The sequence below is a fragment of the Amphiura filiformis genome, chromosome 2 (assembly GCF_039555335.1).
Source record: "Amphiura filiformis chromosome 2, Afil_fr2py, whole genome shotgun sequence".
Lineage (NCBI taxonomy): Eukaryota > Metazoa > Echinodermata > Ophiuroidea > Amphilepidida > Amphiuridae > Amphiura > Amphiura filiformis.
The window spans coordinates 84,624,846-84,640,055 of record NC_092629.1 but is presented as its reverse complement, the minus strand read 5'-3'; the positions used below and the strand labels follow the sequence as shown (position 1 = coordinate 84,640,055).

At 40.0% G+C, this 15,210-nt stretch overlaps 1 protein-coding gene across 1 annotated transcript in view; it reads left to right on the top strand.

The window, feature by feature from the left end:
* Nucleotides 1–711: 711 nt before the first annotated feature.
* The window catches only part of LOC140144152 (protein virilizer homolog), a 90,535-nt gene continuing 76,036 nt past the window's right edge, over nucleotides 712–15,210 (top strand). Inside the window, exons 1-7 of the mRNA XM_072165983.1 lie at nucleotides 712–788; nucleotides 3,973–4,085; nucleotides 5,323–5,458; nucleotides 7,326–7,485; nucleotides 10,564–11,739; nucleotides 13,295–13,434; nucleotides 14,130–14,225. Of these exons, the coding sequence (XP_072022084.1) occupies nucleotides 726–788; nucleotides 3,973–4,085; nucleotides 5,323–5,458; nucleotides 7,326–7,485; nucleotides 10,564–11,739; nucleotides 13,295–13,434; nucleotides 14,130–14,225 (1,884 nt within the window). The 5' untranslated portion in view covers nucleotides 712–725. The remainder of the gene's footprint in view (nucleotides 789–3,972; nucleotides 4,086–5,322; nucleotides 5,459–7,325; nucleotides 7,486–10,563; nucleotides 11,740–13,294; nucleotides 13,435–14,129; nucleotides 14,226–15,210) is intronic.

The window sequence follows — 15,210 nt, the reverse complement described above, 5'->3', positions numbered from 1 at the left end:
GGCATTTCGTGATCCACAGCCTCATCCCCCACTTTTCTCAAAAAAAGTTGAGATTTTTATATCACTGGAAACCTCTGGCTACATAATGTTTATGTACAAAATATTTCTTGCAGATTAATTCGTTTAGCAAAGATATCGTGAAATTTGAATTTCGTTCTGGTGCACCAGAACGAAATTACAACGCATTGTCTATGGAGCAGTGTAATACACATAATCATGCATAACTCGCGAACGCAAAATCGGAATCAACTGAAATTAATAGGTTTTTTTCGTGGATATCTAATGAAAAATGACATAAATAGAGGATGCTAGGATCACGAAATACTCCTTTAATATGGATATTTAAACAAAGCCATCACTTCATTCAATACATTTGATTTATGGGTGAAAATGTCATTTTATGGGGGATATTTGAGCAGTTGACCAGAAATGTAATTTTTACATGGGTATTAATTTCTTGAAAAATGATTTAGGCCTATGCATCATGAAAAGTATATAACATTTATTGAGATTGATGGATCAAAAAGTCAATCACAACATTTTTCTGTTACCTATGGTGTTTGACCTTTCGCCTTTTCTGACTTTTTGCCCGGGACTTTTTTGTAGCTTTTTGTGAGCTTTGCATGAGTTTGAAGTGCGCGCCCTGATATCACCAACACCAATTATGCGGTGTTCATTCCAGGGCTGTGCAATCATCAAGTAACCGGTATTCTTGAAAATAAAACATGGCGGATGAAGGAGAGGAAGAGTTGTTGTTTTGCGACACATTTAGTCATGAAAATAAAGAGGTAAGATGTGTTTCTTGTGCATGATATTTATAATTTGAATATTCTGTAGTTAGGTGATGCTGCAAGAGGTGTAATAATCTGCTGAGGTTGGCTTAATTTGAACAAATTACTGTAGAACGAAACCGTACGCTACCGCTGGTTGTCGAATTCGACAGCCACGCATGCACTGGCGCACGCAACTACGCTCTACAATCTACATGTAGCATTCACCAGCTAGTGCTTCAAAGGGTGCCTCCATTCATACACATTATTCCCCCCCCCCCCTTGCATCGGTGCAAAGGTGTACTTGGTAGTATCAAAACCGGGATTTTCACAATGACGATTTTGAAAAAATTGTCAAAAGTTGAACACAACAAACAAGTCTCATTTCCATTTGTCATAATAACCGTATGAATAACTATGATTGATTTGAAGTCCTTTTTCAATTTCATAGCCTAGGTTTTTCTTTATTTATTTTTTCATTTTGTGTCGGCCCTCACTGTGTCTGTGAGCTGTGTTTTCCGTCTCTCGGTAAGCTGTAATCTGAATTCAGCTCAGAAACAAAAAACAAACAATGTTTATCATAGGTTTTACGTTGAACAACTGAATACATGCACAACGTACGGACTAATATATTTTTGTAAACATTTTAGGCCTATAACAAAATGTATATTTTCGTACAATTGTACAACTATCGTTTCTACCCTATGACCTATAAAAGTTACCTGTTATCAAAGTGTCCGCAAAAAACTGGTCATCGCAAGTATCTTTGTCATTCTTTGATGCTTAACGATATTCACGCAGGGCCAGGCCGAAAACCTTACCTCGATCGTAAAATCCAGCCCATGCATGTCATAAATAATTCATTATTGCATTGTGTAAATGTCACTGATTGTGTCCACATATTGTTATTGCACCTGTTAGAGCAGAAGTCATGCTGAATTTATACTCGATCGCTGGATCACCATGTGAATTCGCCTATTAAAAAAAAAAAAAAACCTCTACGACCAGGTTGTTAAGCATCGAGCACGCTGACTGGCTTAGCAAATATCCAATTATTTTTGTAAACCAATCAGGTTAGGCGTACTTTACTGGCGGGTCACATTAATTCATACCGTAAAGGCCGTCGCCTTCATTGATTGGCTTACGATTGCGATGAATGGTGTTTGCAACCAATCACAAAAGCGAAGCGGGTTACAAATAAATAAAGGCGCCCATCGGAAATTTTGTACACGTCCATGATGACGTCATGCCACGAGGTAGCCGGAGGCTTCGCTTTTCTGCTAGCTTTAAAAGCGGCGAGTGGTATAAAGTCAGTTTCACACCTGTGATTTATGGAGCATATCATAAAATCTCTGAGCACATACACAGCGGATGACAGATAAAAATGACATTTGCAATTCTGAGCAACGGGATTCCATGAAATTGAAGATTATGTAAGTTATTCTACAGGATCGGTAATAATTAACAGCTGGTCTGCTGTATTTGAAGTGCATATTGAAGTTGGTAAGTTGGTGACTTTGGATGTTATGTGCAATAGATATTACAGGAAGCTTAAATTGGCACGCTTTCCTGCAATTTGTCTGTCGCTTACGAAAGTTATTGGGAGTTCAGGGCACGTCACACTCGCACGTCACACCGAGTGTGACGTGACCTCGCTGGGCAATTAAATAAAATCATTAACTAAATTTTTCATGCGCATATTTTGGGGCGCCAGCCCCCGGGGTAAAAGCAGGGGGCGTCAAAAACGAAGGGGCATCAAGAACGAAGGGGCGGCGGAAGAAGAAAGGGGCGGCAAATGAAGTGGCGGCGGAAGAAGAAGGGGCGTCAAAAAGAATTAGTACCGGTAAAGAAAAAAGTTTTTGCTCTTCACTTTTCAAACGACCAAAAAAAAATTGGGTCAACCTTTTCGGGCTGTTGAGGAAGGGGCAGCAAGGAGCGGCCACGGTACTCCACTGTTTATGCACAAGTTTGCATGAGAAGTCTAGCCAAGAATTTGCTCACCGTCACCGATAGCTTCACATTCTAGGCTAGAAACCATTGCATTCAAAATCTAGTCGGATTCGCTGAAGGCTTGTGAAGCATGACACCGTGGGGTCCGTGTAAAGCAATGCCAATGGAAGTTCAGAAGTTAAACACAGCCGATCACAACAGGCGATTGCATCAAAATTGTTGCAAAAATTACACTTCAGCAAAATTTTAGGCGATCCTGACTTTTAGACCACCCTCGCTATAAGGACTAAGTTTTAAATTTTGCATCAAGGTTTAGTTTTGCATCAAGGTTAAAAGGTTGCCAAAGACTTTTGAGTCAAGGTTTAATGTATTGGAAGGAGGGCAGGGCTTCGATAAATGAATGATTTTTGAAAACAATGGCCATTTTTCTAGGGAGTTTTTGTCTTGAAAAATAATTTTAAAATAATCAGAAAAGCAAGAAACATACCTTTATAAAAATAAGCATCACTTCCGTCACATGAAAAGATGACCAGATAAGTGAAAAGTTGCAGAAAAATTACGAAATATGGGAATTTTCTCAGAAAAATAGATCATGTTTTTTGGGAAATTCGCCCATCTTGAATAAACGCAGAATTACGTCACACAGTAAAAAGATGTCAAACACGCTTGAAAATGCATGATTCGCTGGTGTAAATTACCTGCAAAACGTGTGTACATCATACACTTGTGTATACGTCAAAAATAGCTTTAAAAAGTCAGATTTTTGTGTTTATTTGGATTCCAAGAACTGCTACACCCCATAAGAGACCAGTGGAATACTGGACATACGGTATATATATGTGCAAAGCTATCAAGTATACATTTTTTTTTTAATCGAAACATGTTTTTAAGTGTGAAAGAAGAATTTTTAACATCATAGAGGTACAATGTGATTTATTTTTCCCAAGTTATACCAATTTGAATAAAAAAGAGAGCATTTCAAAAGTGACAGGCTTTTCTCTCAAAACACGCTAAATGAGCACAGAGGGTGAGTGTAGATCTGTCACGCTATGATGGGGCCCGTCAGAATAGCCGGTAGGATAGGAATCACCCTGAAGGAGGAAATAGCCCAAATTTGACACTTCTGAAATGCTCTCTTTTTTCATTCAATTCAGTATAACATGGGAAAATAATAAAGTCAGATAAGTGCCAAATGAAGTATCAAAATAAGCAGGTTCTCACCCGTTCTCAAATTTATATTATACTTGAACAGGAATTGAATTTAGACCTTGTGCAGTTTCCATGGCCGGTGTGCATTCAGGAAGTGCGGGTGATACCTCATGGCTCCAGAGCACATCCAGAATTTAGGGAAGAAACTCGATTGGGGTAAGTATGCAAACAAAATGCTCATACATATATGCATTTTGGATTATGGGTGTTAATAGATTTGGGGTCAAAGGTCATTAAGGGGTCATTAAAACAAAGATCCTGTGATACCTTATGACACCAGGACACATCCAGACATTTACAGAAGATGCCAGATTAGGGTGAAATATGTCTATTTATAGACCACTTGACATGTGACGTCATTGCCCAGCAGTATGCGCGCAAATTATGGCAATTTCTATTGTTCTTTGCCCTGCAGTGTGCGTACGCATCGTAGTTTGCTCAGGGCACGTGCATTTTAAATCGCCCACCACATTTCATATAGTACAAGAAAGCCATTGAACAGGGTAGCGGTTCGTTTGAGCATATCGTTAGACGAGTCCCTCGCCTTTGTTGATACACAATGATGTCAAGTGGTCTATAGTAGCCCTTCAGTAACAATCTCAGTATATCAGATTCAGCCATCTTTTAGCAGCTAGCTAGTAGCTACACTGGCGTGCAAAGATTCTGGCGACATATTGCATGTAAGGGCCTAAGCAATGTCACTAAACAAGGTTCAGCCATCTTTGAGCAGCAGGATACACTGGAATGCAAAGATTCTGGCAACATAATAGTACATAATTAAGGGCCCAAAATTGATCCTTGGGGAACTCCTCTTTAAGTATTCTTTTCTGTTATGTACGCAAACAACTCCAGGTAACTTCAAGTTAGAGCTCTTCATCAACAATCTCAGTAAAACCAGGTCCAGCCATCTTTGAGCAGCAAAGATTCTGGCAACATGATAAAGGGCCCAAAATGAATCCTTGGGGAACTCCTCTTTAAGTATTCTTTTCTGTTATATATGTAGGCAAACAACTCCAGGCAATTTCAAGTTAGAGCTCTTCATCAACAATCTCAGCAAACCAGGCTCGGCCATCTTTGAGCAGCTGGGTACTCTGGAATACAAAGATTCTGCCTGGCATAATAATAGTACATAATAAAGGGCCCAAAATAGATCCTTGGGGAACTCCTCTTTAAGTATTCTTTTCTGTTATTTATGTAGGCAAACAACTCCAGGTAACTTCAAGTTAGAGCTGTTCATCAACAATCTTAGCAAACCAGGCTCTGCAATCTTTGAGCAGCTGGGTACTCTGGAATACACAGATTCTGCATGGCAACATAATAGTACATAATAAAGGGCCCAAAATAGATCCTTGGGGAACTCCTCTTTAAGTATTCTTTTCTGTTATTTATGTAGGCAAACAACTCCAGGTAACTTCAAGTTAGAGCTCTTCATCAACAATCTCAGCAAGCCAGGTTCAGCCATCTTTGAGCAGCTGGGTACTCTGGAATACAAAGATTCTGGCGACATTCAACTTGTGGCAAAATCAAAGGTAATGCAACAGGGGGAATGAGAAATTTAAACTTTAAAATTAAACTTTAAGGTCCATTATGCACAAAACCCGCACTGGTCTAACTATAAAGATTAGTGTTACGTAGAGGGAACTTCTTAGTAATTACATACCTTATTCTGTATTATTGTAGATCCTGTTTAAAAGGGCAAATACATAGCTTATATGGCTGTAGTTCATCTTTTGAACTTTGCTAGGAGTGAAGGAGGGGAGAAAAGAGTGAAAGGGATCCCTCCCTAATTCTAACCTCCATGGTTAGTCCTGGTCTAACGTGTTTGTGCATTCGGACCAAAGAGTCCAGACTCATTTCATTTCATTTCAGACTCAGAATAGCCTTTGCGTAATGGGCTATTCCATTTGAAATCCACATACCCCTTATGGAAGATATCACCTTCATTACAATGTACATTGCCTGAGTACACAAATGTGATATTTAGTCTGCACCAAATAGTTGTGGGTAGACACTACTTGTGCTCATTCACCTTTGTAGAAACTGCCTTGAAATAGTGAAGGTCTTGGCATAACAAAGAACAAGCCCCGAAATCTCACTGTAAATGCTACGAAGCTTAAACTGTCTCATTTGCATAACAAGGAACAACTTAAAGAGCCGACACCTGTTATCAATTTAGTGGATATCCGGTTTCTCATGATCTCCCACACAGGGAGTGTAGATTTCTAATGGAATCGCCTATTCAGGTTAGCCCATTTGCAATTCACACTGCCTGTGTAGAAGATTAAGGTCAAGTCTTCCGTAGAGGATTTGCAGATTTCAAGTGGGATAGCCCAATGCTACAATGTACACTGTAAAGCTGCAATATTGGATTGTTACGCCTTGGACCCAAATAATGTACCTGCGACATTTACCAGCAAATACTGGAGCAATTATGGGCATTTATAACCTTACAGTGTTACAGGTTTATGCATGTAGGGGTGAGTGTGTGTTATCATCACAACATGTAAATCAATGTTTTTTGGGCGTGTGGTAAATTAATTTGAAGGTACACAATTTCGCCATGTGACATGCAAGGTTGTACAAAAAATGAGATAATGTTCTTTGTCATCCAGTAGTTGCACAGTTGTGGAAATAAATCTAATACTGGAACTTACTTTTTGCAACTATGTTACATATGTGGAAGTGTATTGAGCAACCATCACTAAACAAGGGAGGGGGACTCCACTCCCTTATATCTAATGCATGCGACCGGGTCATCAAGTCGATACCTGGCCGTCTATCACTTGCAGTATCCAGTGTTGAAAAGTTGCCCAATTTTTCGCTTAATCATCGGTTTCTATAGGACAGGAAATGGACTGAAGTCTTCAAAAGTCACTCAATTGGGCTACCATATCACATGTTTGGCAATCCTGAAGATTGATGCGCTTGTCGTCTTTTCTCATGGAGAAAAATTTCAGCATATACATTTTGTAATATATCTTTGTTGTAAATTATGTACCAGTATTTGATACATGTATAATTGGTTAGGATTTGTTGAAACTATTTTCTTATCACATCCGTAAATCTGACTTATTGATCGAATGATTTATATTTGTGATTTATTTTCCTCCATTACTTTGCTTTTGTTGCTTGAGACATTCGTGTTTTTGTGTGTAATGTATGTAACTGTGTTTGTGTGTAATTCTTAATTCTAGTATTATAATAATTAGCCTATAATATTTCTTCTAAGGTGGTGTAATGCTTAATTCAGGCTTTTGCCTTTTGTTACATCTTTTTAAAAATTTTAATTTGTTGTTTTATTAAAGTTGCTTGCATGTATTTTGATGGAAATAAATAAAATATGTATGTACTGTCACAAACACTGACTCCTGCAACATTTCTTTTTTTTGCATTCAGGTTCCGACTGATGGGGTGGTATTGAGAGGATGGTATCATAAACTAACCATTGCCATATATGGCATGCTGACTGCCGTCTCCAAACCAAGGGATGAAAGAAAATCACAATCGCCACCACCACCGCCGCCGCCACCACCAAAACATGGGATCAAACGTCCAGGTAAGGCAGCAAAATAAATTGGTTGATAAGGCCATCTTAATTTAATAAACACAGCCAAAAAAGAAAGTCTCCAGTAGTTCCATCCCCATTTAATCAGAGTCTGATGAGTTTATGGCAAAATAATTTATATAATAGTTTTCTATACACTTTCCTTCAAATGTTGATACCAAATTTGATATCAAAAGTTTAATCATCGTGAGCATAGAAACCGTTGTTTGGAAATTCGCGCAATTTTAAAAATGACATAGGGAATTGTATCACGTAGCAGAGCTAGCGTGAGTACCAAGAATTACGTCGCCTGAATAGGCCGGTAGGTTAAAGGTTTACCCATGCATGTCAAAATGCAAATCAAATAACCCGCTCTTTCAATTGTGCGCAGGCAAGTGTGCAATGATTCATGTACGGGTTGCTTCAGGACACATAATAAGCTGATACCATGCATTGGATTTTGCGTGGTCAATTCGTAATTTGTCATTTTTTAAATTGCACGAATTTCCAAACAACGGCTCCTATGCTCATGATGATTAAATTTTTCATATCAAATTTGGTATCAACGTTTGAGGGAAAGTGTATAGAAAACTATTATATAAATTATTTTGCCATAAACTCATCAGACTCTGATTAAATGGGGATGGAACTAATGGAGACTTTCTTTTTTGGCTGTGTTTATTAAATTAAGATGGCCTTATCCCCCTGGTTCAGGGGGTTTAAACAGGGAACCAGGGGCTATTTTCAATGAACCAGGGGCTATTCATGGAAAATTTGTTGTGCACATTTTGATACCTCACTCAATCAGGCTGGGAAATAAGAAGTGCCGGACCAGGGGCTACTTTGTAAAAAAATAGCCCCTGGTTCAGGGGGTTTAGCGCGCGGAACCAGGGGCTATTTTCAGTGAACCAGGAGCTAAATAGCCCCTGGCCCCCACTTATTTTCCAGCCTGCAGCAATTTTTCTCAATCCATATTGGGCCAAAAAACAGCAGATTTTACATGCATACAGCAAATTTAAAAAAAATCCCAAAATGGACAATCTGGATTTTAGTCTATGTAGTACCAAGTTGCAATTACAGTGACTTTTGTGACCATTTATTGATAAGTCAGTAAGTGCCTGAAGTTTTATCATGTGCTCTTTCCCCCAATTGTGTGGTTGGGTACAACCGCTCCAAATATCCAGTATTGGGTGATTTTTTGGAGTTGATCAAAATTGGGCTATTCACCGTGGCCTGGCAAGCCAATTTGACCCAACTTGTACGAAAATGTTTTGGCAACACTGCCTTGGACTCATAATCTGAGAGCTTGCTTTACGTGTGTGGGTTCGAGTCCCCGTTCTGCCACCGTGTTGCGCCCTTGGGCAAGGCGCTTTGTCTCGCTTGCTTCATCCCACCCAGGTGAATGGGAAGCTGTTAGGGGTAGTCACAGTTGTTGTACTGATGAACCCTGCGCCATTTGTAGGCTGCAAACGTGGTTCCGACATATTCTAATAACGGCGGTATAAATGTAAAGTGCTTTGAGGCTGTTTACGGCATAAAGCGCTATATAAATATCTACATTTATTTTTTGTATATGTTTTTTTTTTGTATGTGTGTGGAAACAGGTCATATGATATAAAATTGGATCGATTGAGACCATATTTATTGGTCGAGCTATATTTTTAAACTCATAACGAGACCAATAGATATTGGGCGTAAAGAATCCAATTTTATCATTATTATTTTTTGGATCCAATATTTTCACACACTTGGATTCATCAAAACATAATAATGAGTTTTAAAATATTGGACTCGACTAGTCTCGTCCAATATTTTAAAACTCATAGCTCGACCAATAAATATGGGCTCAATCGATCCAATTTTATATCAATATTGGATGGCTTTGATTGTGATACGGGAATATACCACATGAGTTATGATAATACTGACCAAGCCGGAGGCGAGTTTGGTATTTTCATGGCTCATGCGGTATATTCTCGTATCGCACAAAAATTAGCCATCCAATAATATTATTATTATTATATGATATGAAGATGTTTCATTGCTTTTTGAGTGCCAAGTACGAAAACTAACATGTTGATGCCATTTGGGAACCAGTTGTTTAGTGTACCAGCAGTCATCGTCATCATGTTTGCCTGCGTAACAAAACTGTGCAATTCAATCAATTACGCCTGCGCGCATGAGTATGTCACATAATGTAAATATCAGGAGCTACCTCAAGAACCACTGAACCAATACTGGGCTTGTTTGTAGTGATTTTAATGCATTTGGCATGCTGATACAAAATATGATCATGAAAAATGTACAATTCTGATTTTTTAAAAATTTTAAACAAAATTTGGAACTTGTCGTCTGCAGTCAATACAGGTGTGTAGATAGTTAAAACAATGCTCATTGTCATTTAAATAAATAGAACAAACAGTTTCTTGGATTCTCAGGAAATTTTAATGAAGTCAATAACACTTAAAGGGCTATTCCATTTAAAATTCATACTCCCTTTATGCAGCTCCATTTAAATTTTATACTCCCGCTGAGAAAGATTCAACTTGAATCTTCCACTGTGGGATGGTGAGTTTCATATGGATCTGCTAATGTGTTGATTCTATTCCCTCTGTGGAAGATATTTCCCAAATCTTCCACAGGGGAGTGTGGATTTTAAATGGAATAGCCCAATCACCCAAGGAAATGGTTAAGGGGGTACTACACCCCTGCTCAATTTTGTGCCTATTTTTGCATTTTTCTCTAAAATTATAGCGCATTGGTGACAAATAAGATATGTTTATAATAGGGGCAAGGACTACAACTACTGCACTGGAAATTTTATTTCAGCACAGACAACAGTTGTGGGGTTACAGTCAAAAATGAGGAAAACCAATATTTGATCAATAAATCAATAACTACTTGCCTTGAGTTGCTGAATTTTCAGTGCAGTAGTTGTAGTCCTTGCCCCTATAATATACATATCTTACTTTGTCGCCAATGCGCTATAATTGCTACAAAATTGGCCACGGGTGTAGTACCCCCTTAAAGCAGACAAGTTTTGAGAACTCAATTGTTTAATTTGATTCTTTCTATTTTTTGTTCCTGTAGTGGAAGAGACCGCTCACCCACCACCAGTCGACGCATCACAACATCAACCACAACCACAACCAGTGGAATGGGACTGGGAAAATAGAGACAAATCCGAACAAGATGCAAAACGTCCACGGTACTCTGAACATACAGAAAGACATCCTGAAAGGGACAGACATGAATCCAGACACCCAGACAGACTACCAGATAGACTACCAGACAGACTGCCAGACAGACTGCCTGAGAGACACCCTGATAGAACTGAGAGGCCCCCTGCTGAGGTGCCGGTAGTTGAACGAATTGAGAGACCAAGAACTCCGCCAGAACAGCATGCAATACCGGTGACGTCTAGTCAACCGAGTACTCGTAGGGGACCAAGAACTCCTTCGCCTCCGCCTCCTACGGATACGTGGGAGTCACAGAGACCATCTGAGACATGGCCAAATCCAGTGGAAGGAGGCACTGAATGGAAGACTCAGGACTCTTGGGAGCCTCCAGAGCCTGAAGAGGCGCCTCCACCAGCAAGAACTTGGGAACAACCAGAGCCTGGTTTAGCTCCTCCTCCGTGGGAAGGTGGGGAACTTCCCCCACACCCACCTCCTGAATGGGTGCAGGGTGAGCAGCCCCCACCAAGGGAGTGGGCGACTGGCGATCCTGCCCCTCCAACGACAAGAGTCTGGGAACCAACAGAGCCAGCACCGCCTAGGGATTGGGAGCAAGGTGACACATGGGAGACAACAGATTCATGGGAACCGGATGAAGAGGAATGGGAAGGGGGAGGTGACCAGCGGGAACCGGAACCGGATTACAACAGATGGCAAGATGATAGAAGAAGCCGCAGGGAGCGGAGTCGGGAGAGGAGTCGTGATAGAGGGAGAGATAGAGATCGAGATAGGGACCGAGATAGAGGATCCTCTCGCAAACAGAGAGGTCCAAGAACTCCACCGGGAGAACCCAAAGGGCCACAAACTCCCGAGTACGATAGTCGCTCTTCGTCATCCAGACGTAGCAGAGAAAGGAGTCGAGAAAAGAGTAGGGAGAAGGACTCTAGGAAAGAGCCTCGGGAACCAAGAGTACCTCCTCCAGAGAGGACTGCTCCTGAGGAGGAAGTCAATGAGGAGGAACTATTTGAGGCCATCACGCCTGATAGGTCATCGTCTGAACAACAGTACTCGGATATTGAAGCTAATGAAGGTGGGTAATACTAATTCGGGGGTGTCATTTCTATTCTACTTCATCCAATAATCAATTTCACCCTATAGTCAATTCCATCCTATTTTGAGCTTGAAAAAAAAAATTAAAAAATGGCATTAATTAAAACTAAACTTTGCAATTTGCTTAAAAAGTAACATTTTTCAGAGTCTTGGTTAGCAGCGATGTAGCTTGCGACACCATCACGGCGTCTTCATTCAGCGTTGTGTTTACAATCCTCCGGTCACATGATCACGCGATGGGTGGTCAAGTGTCAGCAGATCATTGTAGATGGCGGGCAGGTCGTATCCGGTGTCCCTGTTGAGTGTACGTTTTAGTGTCTTTATCTCTATGGCTTCCCATAAACACTACACTGGATGAAGACGCCATGATGGTGTCGCAAGCTACGTCGCTGCTAACCAAGACTCTGAAAAAGGTAACTTTTTAAGCAAATTTCAAGAATGACAGAGTCCAATATCAGTATCCATGCTACTAAACTTTGCAACTCGCTTTGCTACGTTGCGTCCGAAAAACCATCAAGACTTCATCAGGCATCTGATTAATAATGGTGTGACATCAGGCGGGGAGTTCTTCTAATACCGGGTCCCATGCGTCTGACAATTGGAAGAGGAGTTTATGGCGGGCTCCTCCACTCTCTCCCATATATGGATTCCCTGACTCCTCTCTCAAACCACCTGTCCTCCTTGTCTGGGATAACTGATGCCTGACAAAGTTTGATGGTTTCGTACACAACATAGCAAAGTGAGTTGCAAATTTTCGTTCCAATATTAGATGTATCGCAAAATAATGTTTAGAACTACTGGATGAATAATCTACACCAGGATATTATTAAAATGGCAATTTAGCAACCTATTTCATTTTCAAACTACAGCAACCGGTGCTTGACATCCAAATTGGCCGATTATGCCCAATTGTCCGTGGATGTTTCAGGCTTTTTTAAACAGGTGACTGTTGGGTGGCTGAATACATTTCTAAAAGATTTTAATAGTGGGTTCATTTTATTTTCTATGCTCTGTAGCATTTTCTATGCTTTAAAGTATTTGAAAGCATCTTTGTTATTTTCAACACTGTTTAGACTGCTTTCCTGTTGTTTAAATTTTAAGCACTTTGGAAAATCAATACAGAATAGCACATAATTCGCTTACCATGATTTTTCATGTAACTGGCCTCAGGCCAGTGCAGAGTCCTATCTTTTTAAGATTAAAAAAAAAAGTTGGACTTTACATAGATATGGAATGTCTTTGATCCACTATGATTATTATGAAGTACAATAATTGAATGTTTTTCTATATATGGAGCCACATATAGATTTCAATCTTCCACTCTTCTCCAGCGTGCCTCTGTGGCTCAGTTGGTTAAAGCAACTTACTAGTATTACGAAGGTTGCCAGTTCGAAACCCTGGTCAGACCCACTTTTAATTTTTCAATATTTATGTACGCTGGCAACTCTGGGTAAAAATTACAATTTGTGAATTAAAAACATTCAGCATATTTTTGTATGGAAACTTGATTTAAATTTAAGTTATTGTGATTACAGAGGAGCGACTCGTCAGAGATCCTCGCGATCGTGAGGACTTAGGAGGTGAGGATATGTCTCAAGCGGGCTATGAGGAGATCTTAAGTGATGAAGAGGATATGGGTGACATTGGCAGCCTGGATTCACTCTTAGAGGAAGCGGTAAGCACTAGGCTCCAAAATGGGCTCCTTCCCAAAGTCATAGTTCATCAATGATGTAGCTGAAGAAGTTGACCTTAAGTTGTGGGGTACGAGTATTTGGTACCCAATATATCTGAGGGCATTTTATGAGTGTACAAGTATATTGGGGTTATAGAACTGTTTCCTGGTATATTGGGTTGTGGAGCTTACTAATGTCATACATGTAGTTCAATAACATCCATACAACAAGCAAAGCTCAAAGGTTGACTTCAAGTTGAGGGTTTTTTTTTAGAGTGTTCAAGCATACTGGGGTTACAGAACTTTGTCGCCGCAGAAGGCATTATTTAAGATCCCACTGAAGCTTTGCTATAAAATGTGACACAATCTGGTCCTAGAGGTCAAAGGCATCAAATTTGAAATTGACATAAAGGCAAAAATATGTAGGTAAAACACAATAAAATACATATCACAACACTTCTTAACTTTAAAACCAATTATGCTAGACCTTTGGTGTTTTCAGTATTTGATAGCCTACTTGGATAAGGTAATAGTTATAGTAACTCAGTTTTCAAAAATGCCTCCTTTGGCCTTCATGGACCAGATCGTGTCACACTTAAGTCTCCTTCTCAGTGCCACAGTTCAATATTGTATTGGCACATTCTGTAGCATTTTGAACCGTGTCACAATTGTCTGATTGGATGTGATTTTATGTTAAGTATTCACAGGACCCCTTGGAGTTAGAAGGTATAGATGAGCCATGGCCTGACCTGGTGCCATTCAACCCTTACCAGATGGAACTCATGCCTCTTACTGTAAGTGTGTGTTTTTATAATTAGTAGATAATTAAATCTGGTCAACCAGAAAAACTCCCTTTTGGTCAGATGGAATCACCGACGTTTCGGCCAAAACCTTTGGCCTTCAGCTGGGTGGATGATTTAGGGTCATCCAAGGTCAATCGATGAGGAAGTTGCTTGATGACCCGATCCCAATCATGTGACAGATTAACTCTAACGCCCCCGCTCCTGTTGAAGGACAGTTGTTCGGCTCGTACCCATACTGCTTCTTTGACTCCCTGTTCAAACCAACGGGGTTCATAGTCCAAAATGACAACGTTGTCAATGTCAAAACTGACCACTGCCCTCAAGGTATTTGCGTTTTATACATTTTAATTATAAACCACCTGTAAAAAAGGAAGTTCCCCCTTCTTTATGGGGTCATAACTTTGAGTGGAATTATTAAAAACATTGATATGAATTCAAGGAGAATTTTAGATGAGAAGAATTTTTTAACTTCAATACTACTAAGGTGTTTTCCTTGTCCCCTGGTGGTCTTGGGAATGAGAAGGTTGTCCCAAACTGGATTTAAGTCCAGTCCAGTCCAGTGTCGCTGTTCAAGTTTGGTCCTCTTTTGCCTTTTGACGTCATCAAAAAGTGTGACGTCATCCAAGGTTGTCAAGCCATAAATCAACAGAGTCATAACATCCGGCTGAGAATGCAGTTGGTACTGTGCAAGCGTTGCATGGTAAGCGATCAAATTTAGAACCGTTGAAGTCAAAAATTCTTCCATCTAGTGAATACTACTATGTATGAATATCCAATTTTATAAGGAGAATTTTGTTAGCTGCACTATGACATCATCAAAAAGTGTGACGTCATCCAAGGTTGTCAAGCCATAAATCATCAGAGCCATAACATCCAGCTGAGGACGCAGTTGGTACTGTGCAAGCGTTGCATGGTAAGCGATCAAATTTAGAAGCGTTGAAGTCAAAAATTCTTCCATCTAGTGAATACTACTATG